This window comes from Rhipicephalus microplus, chromosome 3 (genome assembly GCF_043290135.1).
Source record: "Rhipicephalus microplus isolate Deutch F79 chromosome 3, USDA_Rmic, whole genome shotgun sequence".
NCBI classification, from domain to species: domain Eukaryota; kingdom Metazoa; phylum Arthropoda; class Arachnida; order Ixodida; family Ixodidae; genus Rhipicephalus; species Rhipicephalus microplus.
Genome location: NC_134702.1, coordinates 97,516,986 through 97,531,333, shown reverse-complemented (window position 1 = coordinate 97,531,333; position 14,348 = coordinate 97,516,986). Strand labels below are relative to the sequence as shown.

General features: G+C 48.2%; 1 protein-coding gene across 1 annotated transcript in view; it reads right to left on the bottom strand.

Annotated features, from left to right (window-relative positions):
- The window catches only part of LOC119172261 (uncharacterized), a 32,150-nt gene that overhangs the window by 14,706 nt on the left and 3,096 nt on the right, over positions 1 to 14,348 (bottom strand). The window contains exon 2 of the mRNA XM_037423307.2: positions 13,572 to 13,950. Coding sequence (XP_037279204.2) covers positions 13,572 to 13,950 — 379 coding nt within the window. The remainder of the gene's footprint in view (positions 1 to 13,571; positions 13,951 to 14,348) is intronic.

Below are 14,348 nucleotides of genomic sequence, written 5' to 3'. Positions count from 1 at the left end.
GCACCCCACAGCATGTCATCCTCACTCGCATCCAGTGCGTTCGAGATACCAGTCTTCTTGAAGCTTTTCCCGACGACTTCGTCGGAGATCGCCTGCCACGCTTCCACGATCCAAGCGCACAGCATTTCCACAGGCGGCCTCTTAATCTTACCACCTGGAGTCAGCTGATGTTGTCCTCCAGCCATCCAGGTGGTGTACAGCCTTCGAACATTGTCCTTGAAAGGTTTATTCAAGGACACGTCCAAAGGCTGCAGTATCGATGTGAGGCCGCCCGGAATCACTGCCAGATCTGTGCGCAGCTCCTTTAGCTCATCTCGTACGCGGTCTACTAGGTGCCCATGAAAACTGTCCAGGACAAGCATGGACGGCAACAACAGACCACCCGGCTGCCGACCCCAGACTGTTTTCACCCAATCCACCATGAGTTTTGCGCTCATCCAGCCTTTTTCCTGGACTCTGACGTAGATGCCTTGAGGGAATTTTGCCTTTGGGAGCGTCTTACGTTTAAAAATAACGTAAGGCGGTAGCTTACGCCCATCCGCTGTCACCGCCAGCATTACGGTGCATCGTTGTTTATCAGCGCCAGACGTTCCGACGATGACGCTCCGTGCACCTTTCTCCTCCACTGTCGTGTTCCACGGCATATCAAAGGAAAGGGGGGTCTGATCAGCGTTGCCGATCTGGGACAAAATGAAGTCTTTCTGCTGTCGGAGCTTTATAACAAAACTGTGGAAGTCCACCACTTTGTCCTCATATGCTGTGGGCAAGCGCTGGCACAAGGTGGTCCGCCTTCGCAGTGCGAGGCCATGGCGCCGCATAAAACGAGTTGTCCATTCGGAGCTGGCTTTGAACTCTTTTGCTTCGATGCCCTGCGCTCTGGCTATTCTGCACGCCTCAGTCTGCACAATATCCAACGACACAGCACAGCCGTCTTGTCGTAGCTCCCGTATATGCCGGACCAGTTGCTCTTCGACGTTCGGATACCTGCCGGTCTTGGCACCGCAGAAAGCCCGTCATGTCTTCTTCGTCGCCTTAAGTTTTTCTTCTTGGTCCCTCCAGTACCGAATACTAGTTTCTCCAACGCCGAAATGCCTGCTTGCAGCCCGGTTGCCGTGCTCCAGCGCGTACTGCACTGCCTTCAGTTTAAACCCAGCCGTGTAGCTCGCGTACTTCCCCATGGTGGAACCAAAGCTCAATACACGACCACAACATACGCACACCGCTTGCAAAATGGCGTTTCTTTCTTTTTCTCTGATGGTGGTGATGGCGATCGAGCCCCCGGCGTTGTACACGTGACCTCCAAAAAGCGCGACGATTTGGGGGGTATCAGTAATTGATGGAACAGCCGTTTTTTTTTTTTTTTTTTGCTCATGGACGCTTTTTTTTTTTCGAGTTTTATTTCGACAAACACGTTGGTTAGGTCGTTGCACTTCGAATTTTTTTTATTTGCTCGTCCATTTGCCTTCTTTTTTTCTTCAGGGTACGGGGACCGCGTTCCAACTGTACCGCTGGGGGGTAGAATCGTTTCTGATCACGGCCAAGTTCGGGGTGCACCTATTATACGCGGAATTAAAAAAAATCGAATTTTCCGCGATCAAACTAGGGGTGCGCCTATTATGCGAGTAAATACGGTACTCATCATGCAACGCACTTCTGAACTATAAAAAGTATGTGTACCAAAGAACAACTCGCTAACAATACCAGCTTCTTTTGCTGTAGCCCTTTTCTCAAAAGTGGACAAGACATGGTTGGTATAAAAGAAGAAGAAAAGATGTCCTCGAGCAAGGACGTAATGCAGGAAAGGTGCAGCTTCCCCTGCAGTGCCACAGAATACAGTGTGCCCACAGAAAGCCAAGCTTTGGCTGAAAGCAGTTGCATTTTAATATGTTTTCAGGGTGCAAGTGGGTGGACTTTTGCGGGAGCTTTTGGATGTATATAAGCCTGTCATTTCTGTAGACCATAGGAAACAATGCTTTTCCCCGCTGTCTCGTAAGCGGGGACTGTTCAGAGATGGAATTTGCACTTTTTTGGACCTCTCATCTCACTCTAATTAATGTTCATTTTTCATTCAGCATTTTATAAATTGTCGACTTCATGAATTTTTCAATTACAAGAAATATAAATGATGTTTGGAACAAGAAAGGACATGTGAAAATTTTTTTCCCACCTCCTCAACGCAACAGTTGTGAACGCCTGGATTTTTCGGAGGTGGAACAGGGGTGCGGTGCATTATATGGACCAACGTGAATTCCGAGGGTGTGTCGCCAAGGCACTTATTTTGTAGTGAAGCAGCACAGAGCTCGAATCGACAGTCAGCCATCTGATGATCCTTCGTTCCCCAGCGCCCATAAAGTAGAGTGTTCCAGCATGTTCCCCTAGAATATAGGCCCGACTGCAAGCGCTATTTTCCAAAAAAAGGGTGAACCAAATTGTGCCAGCCACTGTCGAGGCATTGCCTACTGCCTTAAAGGAGCCCTGCAACACTTCTTGAGCATGGTCAGAAGGCGTTGCCAATCGGTAGTAGAGGCTCCCGACAACACGCGAGCCAAATATATTGAAGCAGGCGGCCTGGAATTCACAATAAATTATCAAAGTAAGCTAAAAAGTGCTTTCTCTTCTCTCGACAAATCCCGAAATAAGCCCAAAAATCACTCGTAGTAAGCCCATCTATCAGCCATTGGCTGATTTGAACATGACGCGCTTGGCCGTTACAGAGCTTGCCGCAAGAGGCCGTCACTTGTCAAAGCGTGCACATGCGATCGCACTGAAGAAGCCAAGTATTCGAAAGAAAAAAAAAAAGTGCTCAAGGTCACGAGGCACGCGTGACATTTTTTGTTTCCCTTCCCCTCCCTCCCTCCCTGCTTAGCTTTCAGCGCTTTCGTCGGGACGAAAAAAGAGAGAATGCGATTTCAGCTGTGACTAATCTTTGCAACTCGCTCATACTGAACGGTGTTACAAATAAGGAAAAAAGAAGAGGCGGTGAGCACGAGAGCGAGCCTGAGGTGCTGGCTCGCTCGGTTGATTTCTTGACCTTCAACGCAGCCAGACGATCGGGTTCGGGTCCCCTTCTTCGTTTCTCACACTTCTTTCTGGTGCCAAAACCCACCCAGTCGTCTGGCCTTTGACTACGACAATGGGTCAACTACGAGCACAGAGCGGCTTCTACCGGACCGCCATCACCAAGGCAATATTGAAGCTCGACACCCTTTTGGCCGACTCTATGACCCCGGCTCCCAGGCTCCAGGAGGTCATTGACATCATTGTAGCGAAACACGCTCACCTCATCACCGTCAACAAAGAGTCAAGCTGCGCTACATGGCGAGGACCTGGAGGCTGACTTGACTATCGCCAACGAATACAAAGATCGTGTCGTCTGCGTTCAAGCAAGGGTTAACCGCGCGGTTGCGCGGCGTACCCCACCGGCATCCATCGCTGTCACAGCTACTCCACGCAGTGACCCTTTCGCATGTGTGTCGCAGCCGGCCACGACCTTGCCTTCGCCCGGCCTTCCGACTCCAACGATGCTTTCTCGCATCGCGCTGCCCGAGCTGCACAAACCTAGTTTTTCCGGAGACAGACGTGACTGGCAAAGATTTTGGGACCAGTTCAAAGCAAGTATCCACAGCAACGACTGGATCCAGAAACCCGACAAGTTCCAATACTTATTAGCATACCTGGCTGGGGCAGCGAAGTCAGCCATTCGAGGCATTCGCCTGACCGAAGTGAACTATGACGTCGTCATTCAAATCCTGTCGAACTGCTTTGGCCTTCGGGACATGCTAGTCAACAACCATCTCGACAGTTCGCTGTCAGTCACACCACTCCGAAGTTCCAACGACGTCACCAAGCTACGAAATCTATATGATGAAGTCACCTGCCACACGAACGCCCTAGAAGTCTCGGAACGTCCTCTTGAAGGCGTTACCTCCCGACCTTGGCATCCTCTATCGCTTACGGCAGAAGGAAGCCATGCTAACTGAGAACGCCACAGCATCCCAGGAAGCCCGGTCACAAGTGAAAGACCTCCTAAGCTTCATGAAAGTGCAAGTGGAAATACGGGAAGAAAGCGGTCTCGAGGAACAGATATCGTCAACAGGCTAGAGATCTTCGCAGCGAGACTTGCGGACACCACAGCCACCCTTGCCCTCCACTAAATATTTAGCAGCAGAAGTTTGATCTCCATACTCGCACCCCTGCGTTCTGTGCACCTCTCCTGAACACACTGTCCAGGACTGCACCGAACGTCTACCTCAAAAAGAGATGCGGAAGCGGCTTCACGAAGAGCACCTATGCTTTCGCTGCGGCAAATGCAACCATTTTGCCAATGATTGCCGCAACGACAGAACCCTGCAATGCAACCGATGCGTAGGACGACATCTAACTTCTTTGAGTGACATCAACAACCTAACGAACGCTCACAGCGTACCAACAACGCCTCGGTACAACAAGATCATGCAGCAGGGTCTGCCACCATCCCTTCTCGAGTCGCAACTTTGCTTTCAACCTGCTTAGCGACCACTCTCATGTCGACATCGCAGCAGGCCGCGAATTCGCTTGCGACCAGCCTCACAGCTCCTCTCGCCTCCTCATCGCCCCAGGCTGCAACTTCGCTTTGGCGACTTCAACGGTAGCTACAACTCCAACGAGTGTTGGGTACACGCAGAAAAACCCATTGCTTTCCACGCCATACACGGCGCTTCTGTACAAGACTTGTCACTAAGGTACGTTGTAGAGAGTTTGATTGCCAATGGAAACCTCAGATGCACCATGCGCATAGACTACAGGGACCCGGTTTCTCACGGTCTGAACCACAGCTTGTGAAAGCAGTCCCACTTCCCAGATCAAGAGGGCGAACGCATAAACTGTCCATCACGTGGCACCATAAACTTTCAGGACATGGCTCGTGCACAACACGTGGAGCTTTACTTCTTGTTCTACATGCGCCCGAGAGCTGATCCTGGTGGTAGAATCTCCAGTTCGACTCCCCTCAAGCCCAAGGAAGTCGACAATTGGAAGTGCGAGTGGAAGCGCTACTACGAGCCACACTCAACCAGGTTCATGGACCCCATGACGGTCTAAGACGCCACCGAACATCACAAAAAGATGGCGCCCGACGCCAGAGACCTGCAATGGATGTACGAGTGCCACACCGCACAGCTTCAGCACTATGCCACGCAAGTCATGCAGAAAACCGGCGGAAACGAGGACTCTCGCGAAGCGGGACACTCTGTGATCGACAAGTCGTCGGAAGACTTCTTCAATGATGCCACCAAATACGCCACCATGGCTGAGAATCTCGCACCCGTAAACGTAAGCTTGTTGCATGCCGTCGTTCGAGATGCCGTACTGGAGACCAACAATGTGCTATCAGCAACAGCACATGTGGACGAACCTCCGCTGCCCGATAGAACCAAAATCCTTCAGGAACCGTCATCAGGAACCGTCATCAACCTTGGATTCTTCATCCAGATCAGAAGCACCTGCGAGCCTGGCACACGATCATGACCACCTGACACCCGAAGTGGTCAAGTGGAGCATATTCGCGCAGCACCTGCAGAGGCTTCACATGAAACGTCAACAACTGAAGGATAACGCTCCTTACCAGGAAGTCTTCAGAGTCTACAAAAGCAGACTAAAGTCAGACTCATCTTATTACAAGAAGCGACACAAGAAGCACAAAAGCCACCAGCGCGAGTTTCGGCATCGTGTCGACGCTATCAGCAACGCCAAGCAGAAAAGCAAGCACACTGGGTCTCAAGACAGAACATTAAGGATATGAAACGTCATTGTGAAGTTATCTAAACACTATAGCTTGAATGGACGGCTTTCGCCGCAAGACAAGCCACCGCCTCACAAAGTTTCATTGCCGTCGCCACAGCCATTCATCATCTTTGTGCAACACCTCCTGGCAGACTCACTCGAAGCTTTTGTAAAACGTGCGCCAATTTGCCGGCCGCTGGAGTATGTTACAAATCAAGAAAAAAGAAGGGGCGGTGGGCACGAGCACGAGACTGGAGCGCTGGCTTGCTCAGTTGATCCCTTGACCGTCAACGCAGCCAGACGATACGATCACGTCCGGGTCCCCGTTTCTCACAAACGGATTCTTAAAATTTTTGCGGTGTTGAATTTGTGAGGCAATAAGCTCTTCCAGTGAATTAATTCCATGGTTACTCAAAAAAGTGTTTCAGGGCCCCTTTAAGACAAGCTGCCTTGATGTTTGCTGCAACATGTCTTTGCTGCCCCCAATGCTTTCAGCTAACAACAGCGCATTAACAGAACGTGCAAGAAATATTGTCAGAATTCTAGTTTAGTTGTTTCCTTCAGTGTTCTAGCTCAATAATTTTTAGAGCATTATTTATTACAGGAGTACTGAAATTACTAAAGCTAGCTTGAAGCGTGTTGTCCTCATATGGTGAATAAAAAATGTGATTCAAAGGCTCTTGATTACTTGAAATAAAATTTTTTGATGATCTTTGTGTTCTCTAATAACACATTTAGTGTGAAATTTGTTAAATTTCCTTTATTTAATTCATGCACGACCAGGTTAATGAAATTGCAGCAAACTATCGATAATTCAAACTTGAGAGAACCTCAGAATTTTGTGCGAATTATCAAACATTCTAATAAATATGGCTCTGGGCAACAGATACCTAATAGAGTTTCAATGTATAATGTTTCTCAGTGATGCAGAGGCTTCGTAGCTTGTCACGGGTGCCAGTAAAGTTCTTAGACATCTGCGATCATATCGGTACTCTGTACTTTATAATGCAGGCCCATGTGTGTAATTAAAGGGGCCCTGCAAAGCTTTGTCAACCAGCCACAGATTGTATTCACTAAAGGAGCTTATTGCCTCGCTAATTCACCGCAGCAAAGATTTTTCTAATCCGTTCAGTACGTGCAGAGTTACAAGGATTTGTTGTATGCTGCGACTGCATTCTCTCTTCTCTTGTCCCGAGGAAAAGCTAGAAGCTAAGCAGGGAGAGATAGCACGGGCACAGCAATTTTGCCATGTGCACCTTGTGACCTTGAGCCCTTTTTTTCTTCTTCGAATACGCGGATTTTCAGTGCGATCGCATGTGCATGCGTGGACAAGTCGTGGTCTCCCGCGGCAATCTTTGCAACGACTAAAGGCATCTTGCTCAATTCAGCCTTGGCTGATAAAACGGCTGTGACGAATGATTTTTGAGCTTCTTTTGTCATCAGTCGAGAGAAAGAAAGCAATCTCCAGATTACTTCGAGAATTTATTGTGTATTCCAGGCCACGTCCTGCGTCATACCATCTGGCTCGTGCATTCTCGGAAGCCTCAACTACCAATTGGCTGCGTTTTCCGACCACGTTCAAAAAGTAGTGCAGGGCCCCTTTAAAGAACAAAACGTGTTGTGTCCCCTGGCAACTCGTGGCACCTCCTCATTCTTAAAACACTTTCTGAACAATGCTGATGTACGGCGGTGAAGGCATTCAGCATGCATCAACATAGTCCCGATGTTCTGGTATACTGCTGCGCGACTGAATTTTTAGAGGATTTACTTTTGCTGTCTTCAACATAAGCAAATCTCGGGGCCCGCATCTGCAGACTTTTCAGAACAAAAGGACAGTTTATCGAAGGTGTTACACAGCGAAGCCCGCTTATAATGAACCTGAGCGTGATGCGGCATTCGTTTACTGTATTTTAAAGTACGTAGTAAATGAAACATAGCTTTAAAACAGTTGCAAGTGAAAACAGTTTTTTTTTTCACAAAAAATTTGTAATGTATGTGTTTTAAGGGGGGACGTGGCAAGTAAAACTAATTTTTTTATTAATGTACTGTTTGTGATGAAATTTGGTGTGTGTATGTGGATGATTGTGAGGATTCCAAATATGAAAACCGTTTTCAAATACCTCTTGTACTTTTTGAGTTACAAGCATAATTATACTAATTAATGCTCTTCACACTTAAAGAGATAATTATTGCTAAATTAAATTATTTTTTCATATTATTATGTTCCCAAAGCATCAACTTGTGCAAAGAAGCTATTAGTTGATTTTTCTAGTTCTTGTAACCATAAATAAAATTTCCAAAACATGGATGTTGTTTTGCGCACACATCGCAGTAATTATAAAATGTGTTCTAAAAATTTTAAATGATGAGTAAGAAGAGAGATAAAGCTTTATTGCACTGCTAAAGGCTTCCCGAGTCTAGTGCAAAAAACAGAACGACTCTATCAGTCTTTGTTAGAAAATGACAGATGTTCTAGCGAAGGCACATAGGCGAAAATCAAGAGTTGAGAAAACTGACTTTGAAAGTTCACTCTTGTTTGGAAGTTCACAAAATGCCTAAAACACTCAGAATCCTCCTGGGCAGTAATCCTGAGATGCTGTGGCCTTGGCCTCTGTAGAGCGCAACCCAGTTTTGCGCTTCTTTGTCGTGGAACAATGCGCCTTTTGAGCCCTCTTTACCCTTTTGGCATCCTTTTCGGCTGCTCGCCGCAAAGAGCAGTCTCCTGGATTGAAGCCCAGTTGAGCAGTGATCTCTTGCAGCGCACTCTTGCAGCCACCATTGAAACGGCAGACTGCATCTGCAACTGCACTTTCCACACTTCGAAGGGAGGCGAACTGGCTCTTGGACTGGAGTGACCAAATGAGGCTGTTCATACTCTCCACAGCGTTCTGGGTTTTTCCCTGCGCACACCTTTCAAGGAGCTCTTTGTTCGAGAGGCGCTTGTAGATTGGCAGCAGTGCCACTCGCACGTGAGGGGGCAGTTTATGTTTGTGAGGCGGCAGCGGCTCTCCCTTGGCCAATGCCTGATTGTGCGGGCACCAGGAGTCAGTCCCACTTGGGCACAGGTCGTGGTGTGGATCCTGGTCTGTGGATGTTACATGGTAATAAGTGGCCATGATGGCCCTCTCCATGCCAGGAACATCGTTGGGATGGCTCTTAATGGCCCAGCCATAATAATTCATCAACTTCTTTATCAGGCCCTGCGTCAGCCGGCCTTTGCCACCCATGCTCAGTCCTCGGCCTTTGGATTTGTGCTCATCAAGAAGGTTGCGCAAGGAAGTGCCCATTCTTTTTTTCACATGGTTCACACACTCCTGTTTCTTAATCACCATGTAGCCATACACCTTGTCTTGCGTGAGGGCAAGGTACGTACGGCTGTCACCGTCGCAGAGCACATTGATGTATCGAAGCTTGTACTTGATAAACGATCTTTCAAACATGATCCTAGCTGCTTCTACTTCCATTTGGCCTGCATTAGCATCGGTGTTCTTTTGGCACTGTGGCTTGTGTTTCTCAAGCCACTCCTCATAGTTGTCGTCACCAGGCTTGGGGCCAACCGCACAGCCTTGGCAGTAGTTGGACAGGACACAGTGGTCCAAGACCAAGCCTGTGTACAGCTCGATTACACAGCCCACGCCAATATGACTTCTGTGCCCCCTCGTCATCCACGTGCCGTCGTAAATGACGTCAATGTTGCCTGGCACTCCTCCTAGGTCCTTGTAAATGTCATGCACCTTCTGTGCACTTTCTGCTTCAATGCGGGTGGCAGCTGATGTGGTGGCAGGGTGGCTGTACTTCCTTTGCAGTCTCTGGTAGGACTTGTGGTGCAGTGCTCGATGCGAAATGTCCATCGCAGAAAAAATGTCATTTATGGCAGATTGTTTTCTGCCAACTGACTGCACAGCCCTCAAAGCACGCACGTTTACCTCAAAGGGGTTCGTTTTTTGTTGCCCGGAGCACCTCGGGGACGACCACGCACTGTTCACTATGCCACAATTGTCACAAAAAAGTTCCATCCTCGCCGCGAGTCCAAGGCAGTGCGTAGTCTCGAGGCGTATCGACCCTTCGTCGCACTTGTTGCACTTTACTGACGAAAGCAGACCGTTCAGCATCTTCTTATTTACAATGAAAAATGTGGAGTCCTTACCGCCGTCATTTTCGTCGCAGCCTTCGTTCAGAAGCTCGAGCTTCCGCTTTGAAGCGGACTTCGATGCTACGGCATCCAAAACATCCCGCCTTGTCTGCGCCCGCTGCGCGATTTCTTCACTGCTCGGAATCTGGGCCGAAACTCGCGATAGAATGTTCGACGCGCGCACGCCCGGAGTTGCAACGGCTGCCGACGCGGTGCCACCGCAATCGGGTTCGCGAGAGCGTCCATCACGGTCGACGGCATCCGGCGGTCTGACATACGACGATGTGGCACCTTCCACACTCTCGGCCTCACAACAATCAGCGAAGGGTCTGAGTAGAGGCTCCGTGACGCTTGAAGAGCATGCTCCGTCCGGAACTGCGACTGGGACGGCAGCCGCAGTCGTCTGCCCTTTGTTCCAAGCTTTCCGACGCTTGCCGTACTTGTGGACGCTCCGGAACTTTTTTTGCGGCAACATAGCACCGCAGTATGAGCAAGCACTCAGAAGAGACCACCGATGTAAACAAAGCTTGGTAAAAAAAGCACGCGAACTATCACAAAAACAGCAAACTGGCAAAAAACGAAGCGCACGCCGGATGATTCTCGACACGGCGGCCGCAGATGCGCTCGCGCTTCCAAGGTTGCCAAGGTGCGCGGCGCAGCTTTGACCAGTAAGAGGTCGCGCCTGCTACCACGTGACCCGCGCAGCCAATTGCCGTTCTTCGTTTTCGTTTTTTTACTTGCTCCTCGCGCTTTTATTTTCACTCGGCGAAATACGAGACCGCGACCATCGGGAAGCCGGCTTTCTCCTCTTTCCAAAGCTACCAAAATGGCGGCCCCCGGTCAACAACTTGGCGCGTTTGTGCGGCGTGAACAACACCGTTTCAGGGGCTTTTTTTTTCGCACTTTTCGGCGACTAGCCTCGGCAAAAACACTATTTGCGGGATTTGTAGCGCACGTTTCGCTGTAATATTTTAGAACAAGGAAGTTGAAGGTCTGAAGATTACGAAAAAAAATAAATCAGAAAATCGCATATTTTGACCAAAATCGGCACTTTACTTGCCGCGCCCCCCCTTAAAGACAAGAAGCAATTAGGGTGGTCTCGAGTTAAATGATAGCGGCAGCATGCTCTTCGCCGAGGCCCTTCGCAACTTTGTTCACTATTAATATAGCCAATTGCTACAGGCCTCCATGTGGGCACTGGCTTTCGTCATTGTCATTATCCGATTTCTCCGAATTCTTCTCGCTACACACTTCATTCACAATGCCCTCAGCCGTGCCCGGTTCTGCAGTGTTGGCATGATCAGCAACAGTAATGAAATTATTCCAGCAGATGTTCTTCCTCCCCATGGAGTCGACGACGCATGCCACAAATCGCCGTCGGAGTTGACCCATTTGGAAGTTTCGGGCTTGGCAATGGGTCGGACGTCGACAAAGTCGGCCTCACAACAGCAGTTTTGCATGCATGTAGCCTTCACTTCTGCGGACAAAGCCTTCAGCATCTCCACAGCTGAATATTGGGACACCTGAAGAACCAAGTTTGCTGCCAGGCGGTCAACTGCTACAAGCAAGTCTTAAGGGGGCAGACTGGTCTTTGGGACCAAAAAGTGACAAAAAAGTTCATTTTTTAAAATTGACATATTATGTATATGCAAGTACTTCTCTATCTCTCTGCAAATTTTCACACACCAGGAAGGAGTAAATTTTTTGTAATGTCATTATAACTGTCCAGATTCTTGGTGCTGTTAACATGCAGAACCTGCAAAATAATGGGGAACCGACCTTGAGGCTTCCTTGTGATTGGCCGGCACCTGTGTTAGAAGCTCTGCTACGAATTTATGAGCACCTTTATGAGGATTTCAAAACATGCGCACCTTGACTGTTGCTTTTTGAAGAAGCTGTGTGCTTTTAGTTTTTTCTATTTTTCTCAAAAAAGTAAATTTAGAACTGTTCAATTTTGAGGCCTCAATATCTCTGTAGCTAGGGCAGGTACAACAATATTTTTTTTTTGCAATGAAAACCCTATGTGTGTAGAATGCAAGTATGGGAGCAGAATTTAGAGTGCAAGTCCTTTTAATTAATTACTCATCAAAATTATAACACATTTCCAACTGCTTTTGAAGATGGATAGTTCATTTTGCTGTAAAATAACCAAGAAAGGCCTTAAAACAGAAAACTCTTCCATAGTTTCAATCTATAGTTATTAGTCTATGTTGGCATAACCTAAATATCCCTTCTAATTAAGCACTTTTTTTTCTATGGCAGTCTTAAACAATAGGGTGGGAACTTAAGTTATCTCAGGAACAAGATTAGTTACAGGAAAACTAATTAAATATTTGAAATCAGCAGGAAAAACGGCATAATCCTGTGCAGTTTGGTCAAGATCACTGAAGAAATAAACAAAAAATGTCTAAGACCAGTCTGCCCCCTTAAATGCCTGGATTACACCCAAGCCAAGCGGTTGCACTTTCGACATAGCGTTGAGTGGCAGAAAAATGCTCAGAAGGACTCCTGTCCACCATCCTGACTAAAAACGCACACCAGCAGCAAGCAAGACGCACACGTGCAATATATAGGCCAGGACGACTGATCTGGGCACGCCAGGCCCGTTCCTAGCCAGGAAAAGAAACTTCATTCGAGCCAGTGTGGCTGCCGTGGCACAGCAGTGGAGACTTAGTGGAGACGGGCGAAGGAGTTACGATAAAGAGAGGAGAGCAGACATGAGAGAGACAAGGAAAGGAGTTGCAATCAAAATTGAAAACTGAAAGGAGACTAGTCAGCCGACCCGTCTTCGAAATATCGGTGGCTGTATGAAAACATGGACGTCGTCTGGCGATGCGGGGTGCTCAGATAAGTGGGGGAGAACAAAGGGCAGAAGGGTACGTAATGAGAAAGGGTCAAAGAAAGCAACAACTATAGGGCTGCGGAGGCAGGGTTGGCATTAAACAATAAGAATCTATGTGCACCTCATTAGTGGCTTATTGGTGTTCGAAAGTGGTGTCCCTGGAAGTCACTGGAGTGCCTACTTTGTTCGCTGTAACCGATTGACGACGCTAAGAGACATTTGTTGTAAGTGCAATTTTGTCCATTGCAGAAGTCAGGAGACATAAATCCCTTGTGATGCTGTGTTCAGTGGTTATTTAGGCCATGGAGTTTCCCAATATTAACTAGAGAGAACTCTGGTGCTGCAATCGTTCAGCCACCACGGGAATGGTCGGTAGTACACAGACTTGCCAAGTTTTCGTGCTTACGACATTGAATGCACTTATGGCTTTGTTCGTTGTAGTGTTCTGGCCCTTTTTTTTTTCTCTCTCTGAATGAAACAATCAATCATTGTGAAGGAGGTGACCCAATTTGAATGCTCAAGTTGTGAAGTGAAACTGCTTAATGTTTGCTGAACTTCGTCTTGCAACAAAGCAGCAGCAAGCCACACAGAGGCGAGCAGATCTGAAAGAATAAAACTAAGGCAAATCCATGATGGCTCCAGCCACCATTCCCATGCTGGGTGAAGCATCATGTGTTGAAGCTCACATAGACACTAGCACCAGATATCCCTCTAGCCCTTCATTAGGAAGCTCTATGGTTGTCTTGCACTTACCATGTGCAATATTCCCACGGAATGTTCGGCCCAAAACGTTCCCACCACAATTTCAGAGTCCGACTAAGATAAACACTCGCTCACCTCAAGGGAACTGACCAGGCTGACGGGCTGTGCACTCTGGCTGGCATCACTCAGAATGATGAGCGTGTCGCACAGGCCCATCGCCTTGAGCTGGTCAACGGTGGGAAGCTCAGTTAGGGCCACCTGTTGAGATGAGGTGCCCGCAACCATGCCGTTCACGCCACTGCAGCTGGCACCACTGCTGCTGCTCGCAAACGCAGTGGCAGCCGAGGCTACGACCACCGCCACTCCTTCCGTCTGAGAGGCAGCAGACACGCCTCCTCCGTCATGAACTGCTCCCAAGGGCACCTCCTCGATGCCTTCACCCCCAGGCGCCCCGGTGGGCACCCAGGACCCTGGCCCTCCCTGCGCCGTCTCTACTCCAGCACAGCGCACACCTCTGCGAATGGGGGCAAAAGAGGCAGCCTTAAAGAGCATAAGCAATGTTTGAGTTCAATGCAAATCAAAATAGGTGGAAAATAAAAGGTGAACACTTTCTAAGAAGGCTGCTGAATTTCATGGCAGTGGAATAGAGGTCTTCTGCAGGAAAAGACGAGGAACACCAACGAATGATTCTGCAAAAATTTATTTACGAATGCCCAACTTGCGATCTGGAGGTCACACCATGTTTTTTTCAAGGCTGCAACAACTAACACGGCAATAGGAAACATGCAATAGTGACACCTCTGAAGAACAGCATTCTAGGGATGTCTGCAGCCTACAATACAACAGACACTCACGCATAACTTAAGACATCTTCAGAAAAAGATTCTGGGTGAATATTTTTTCTAGTGTGCA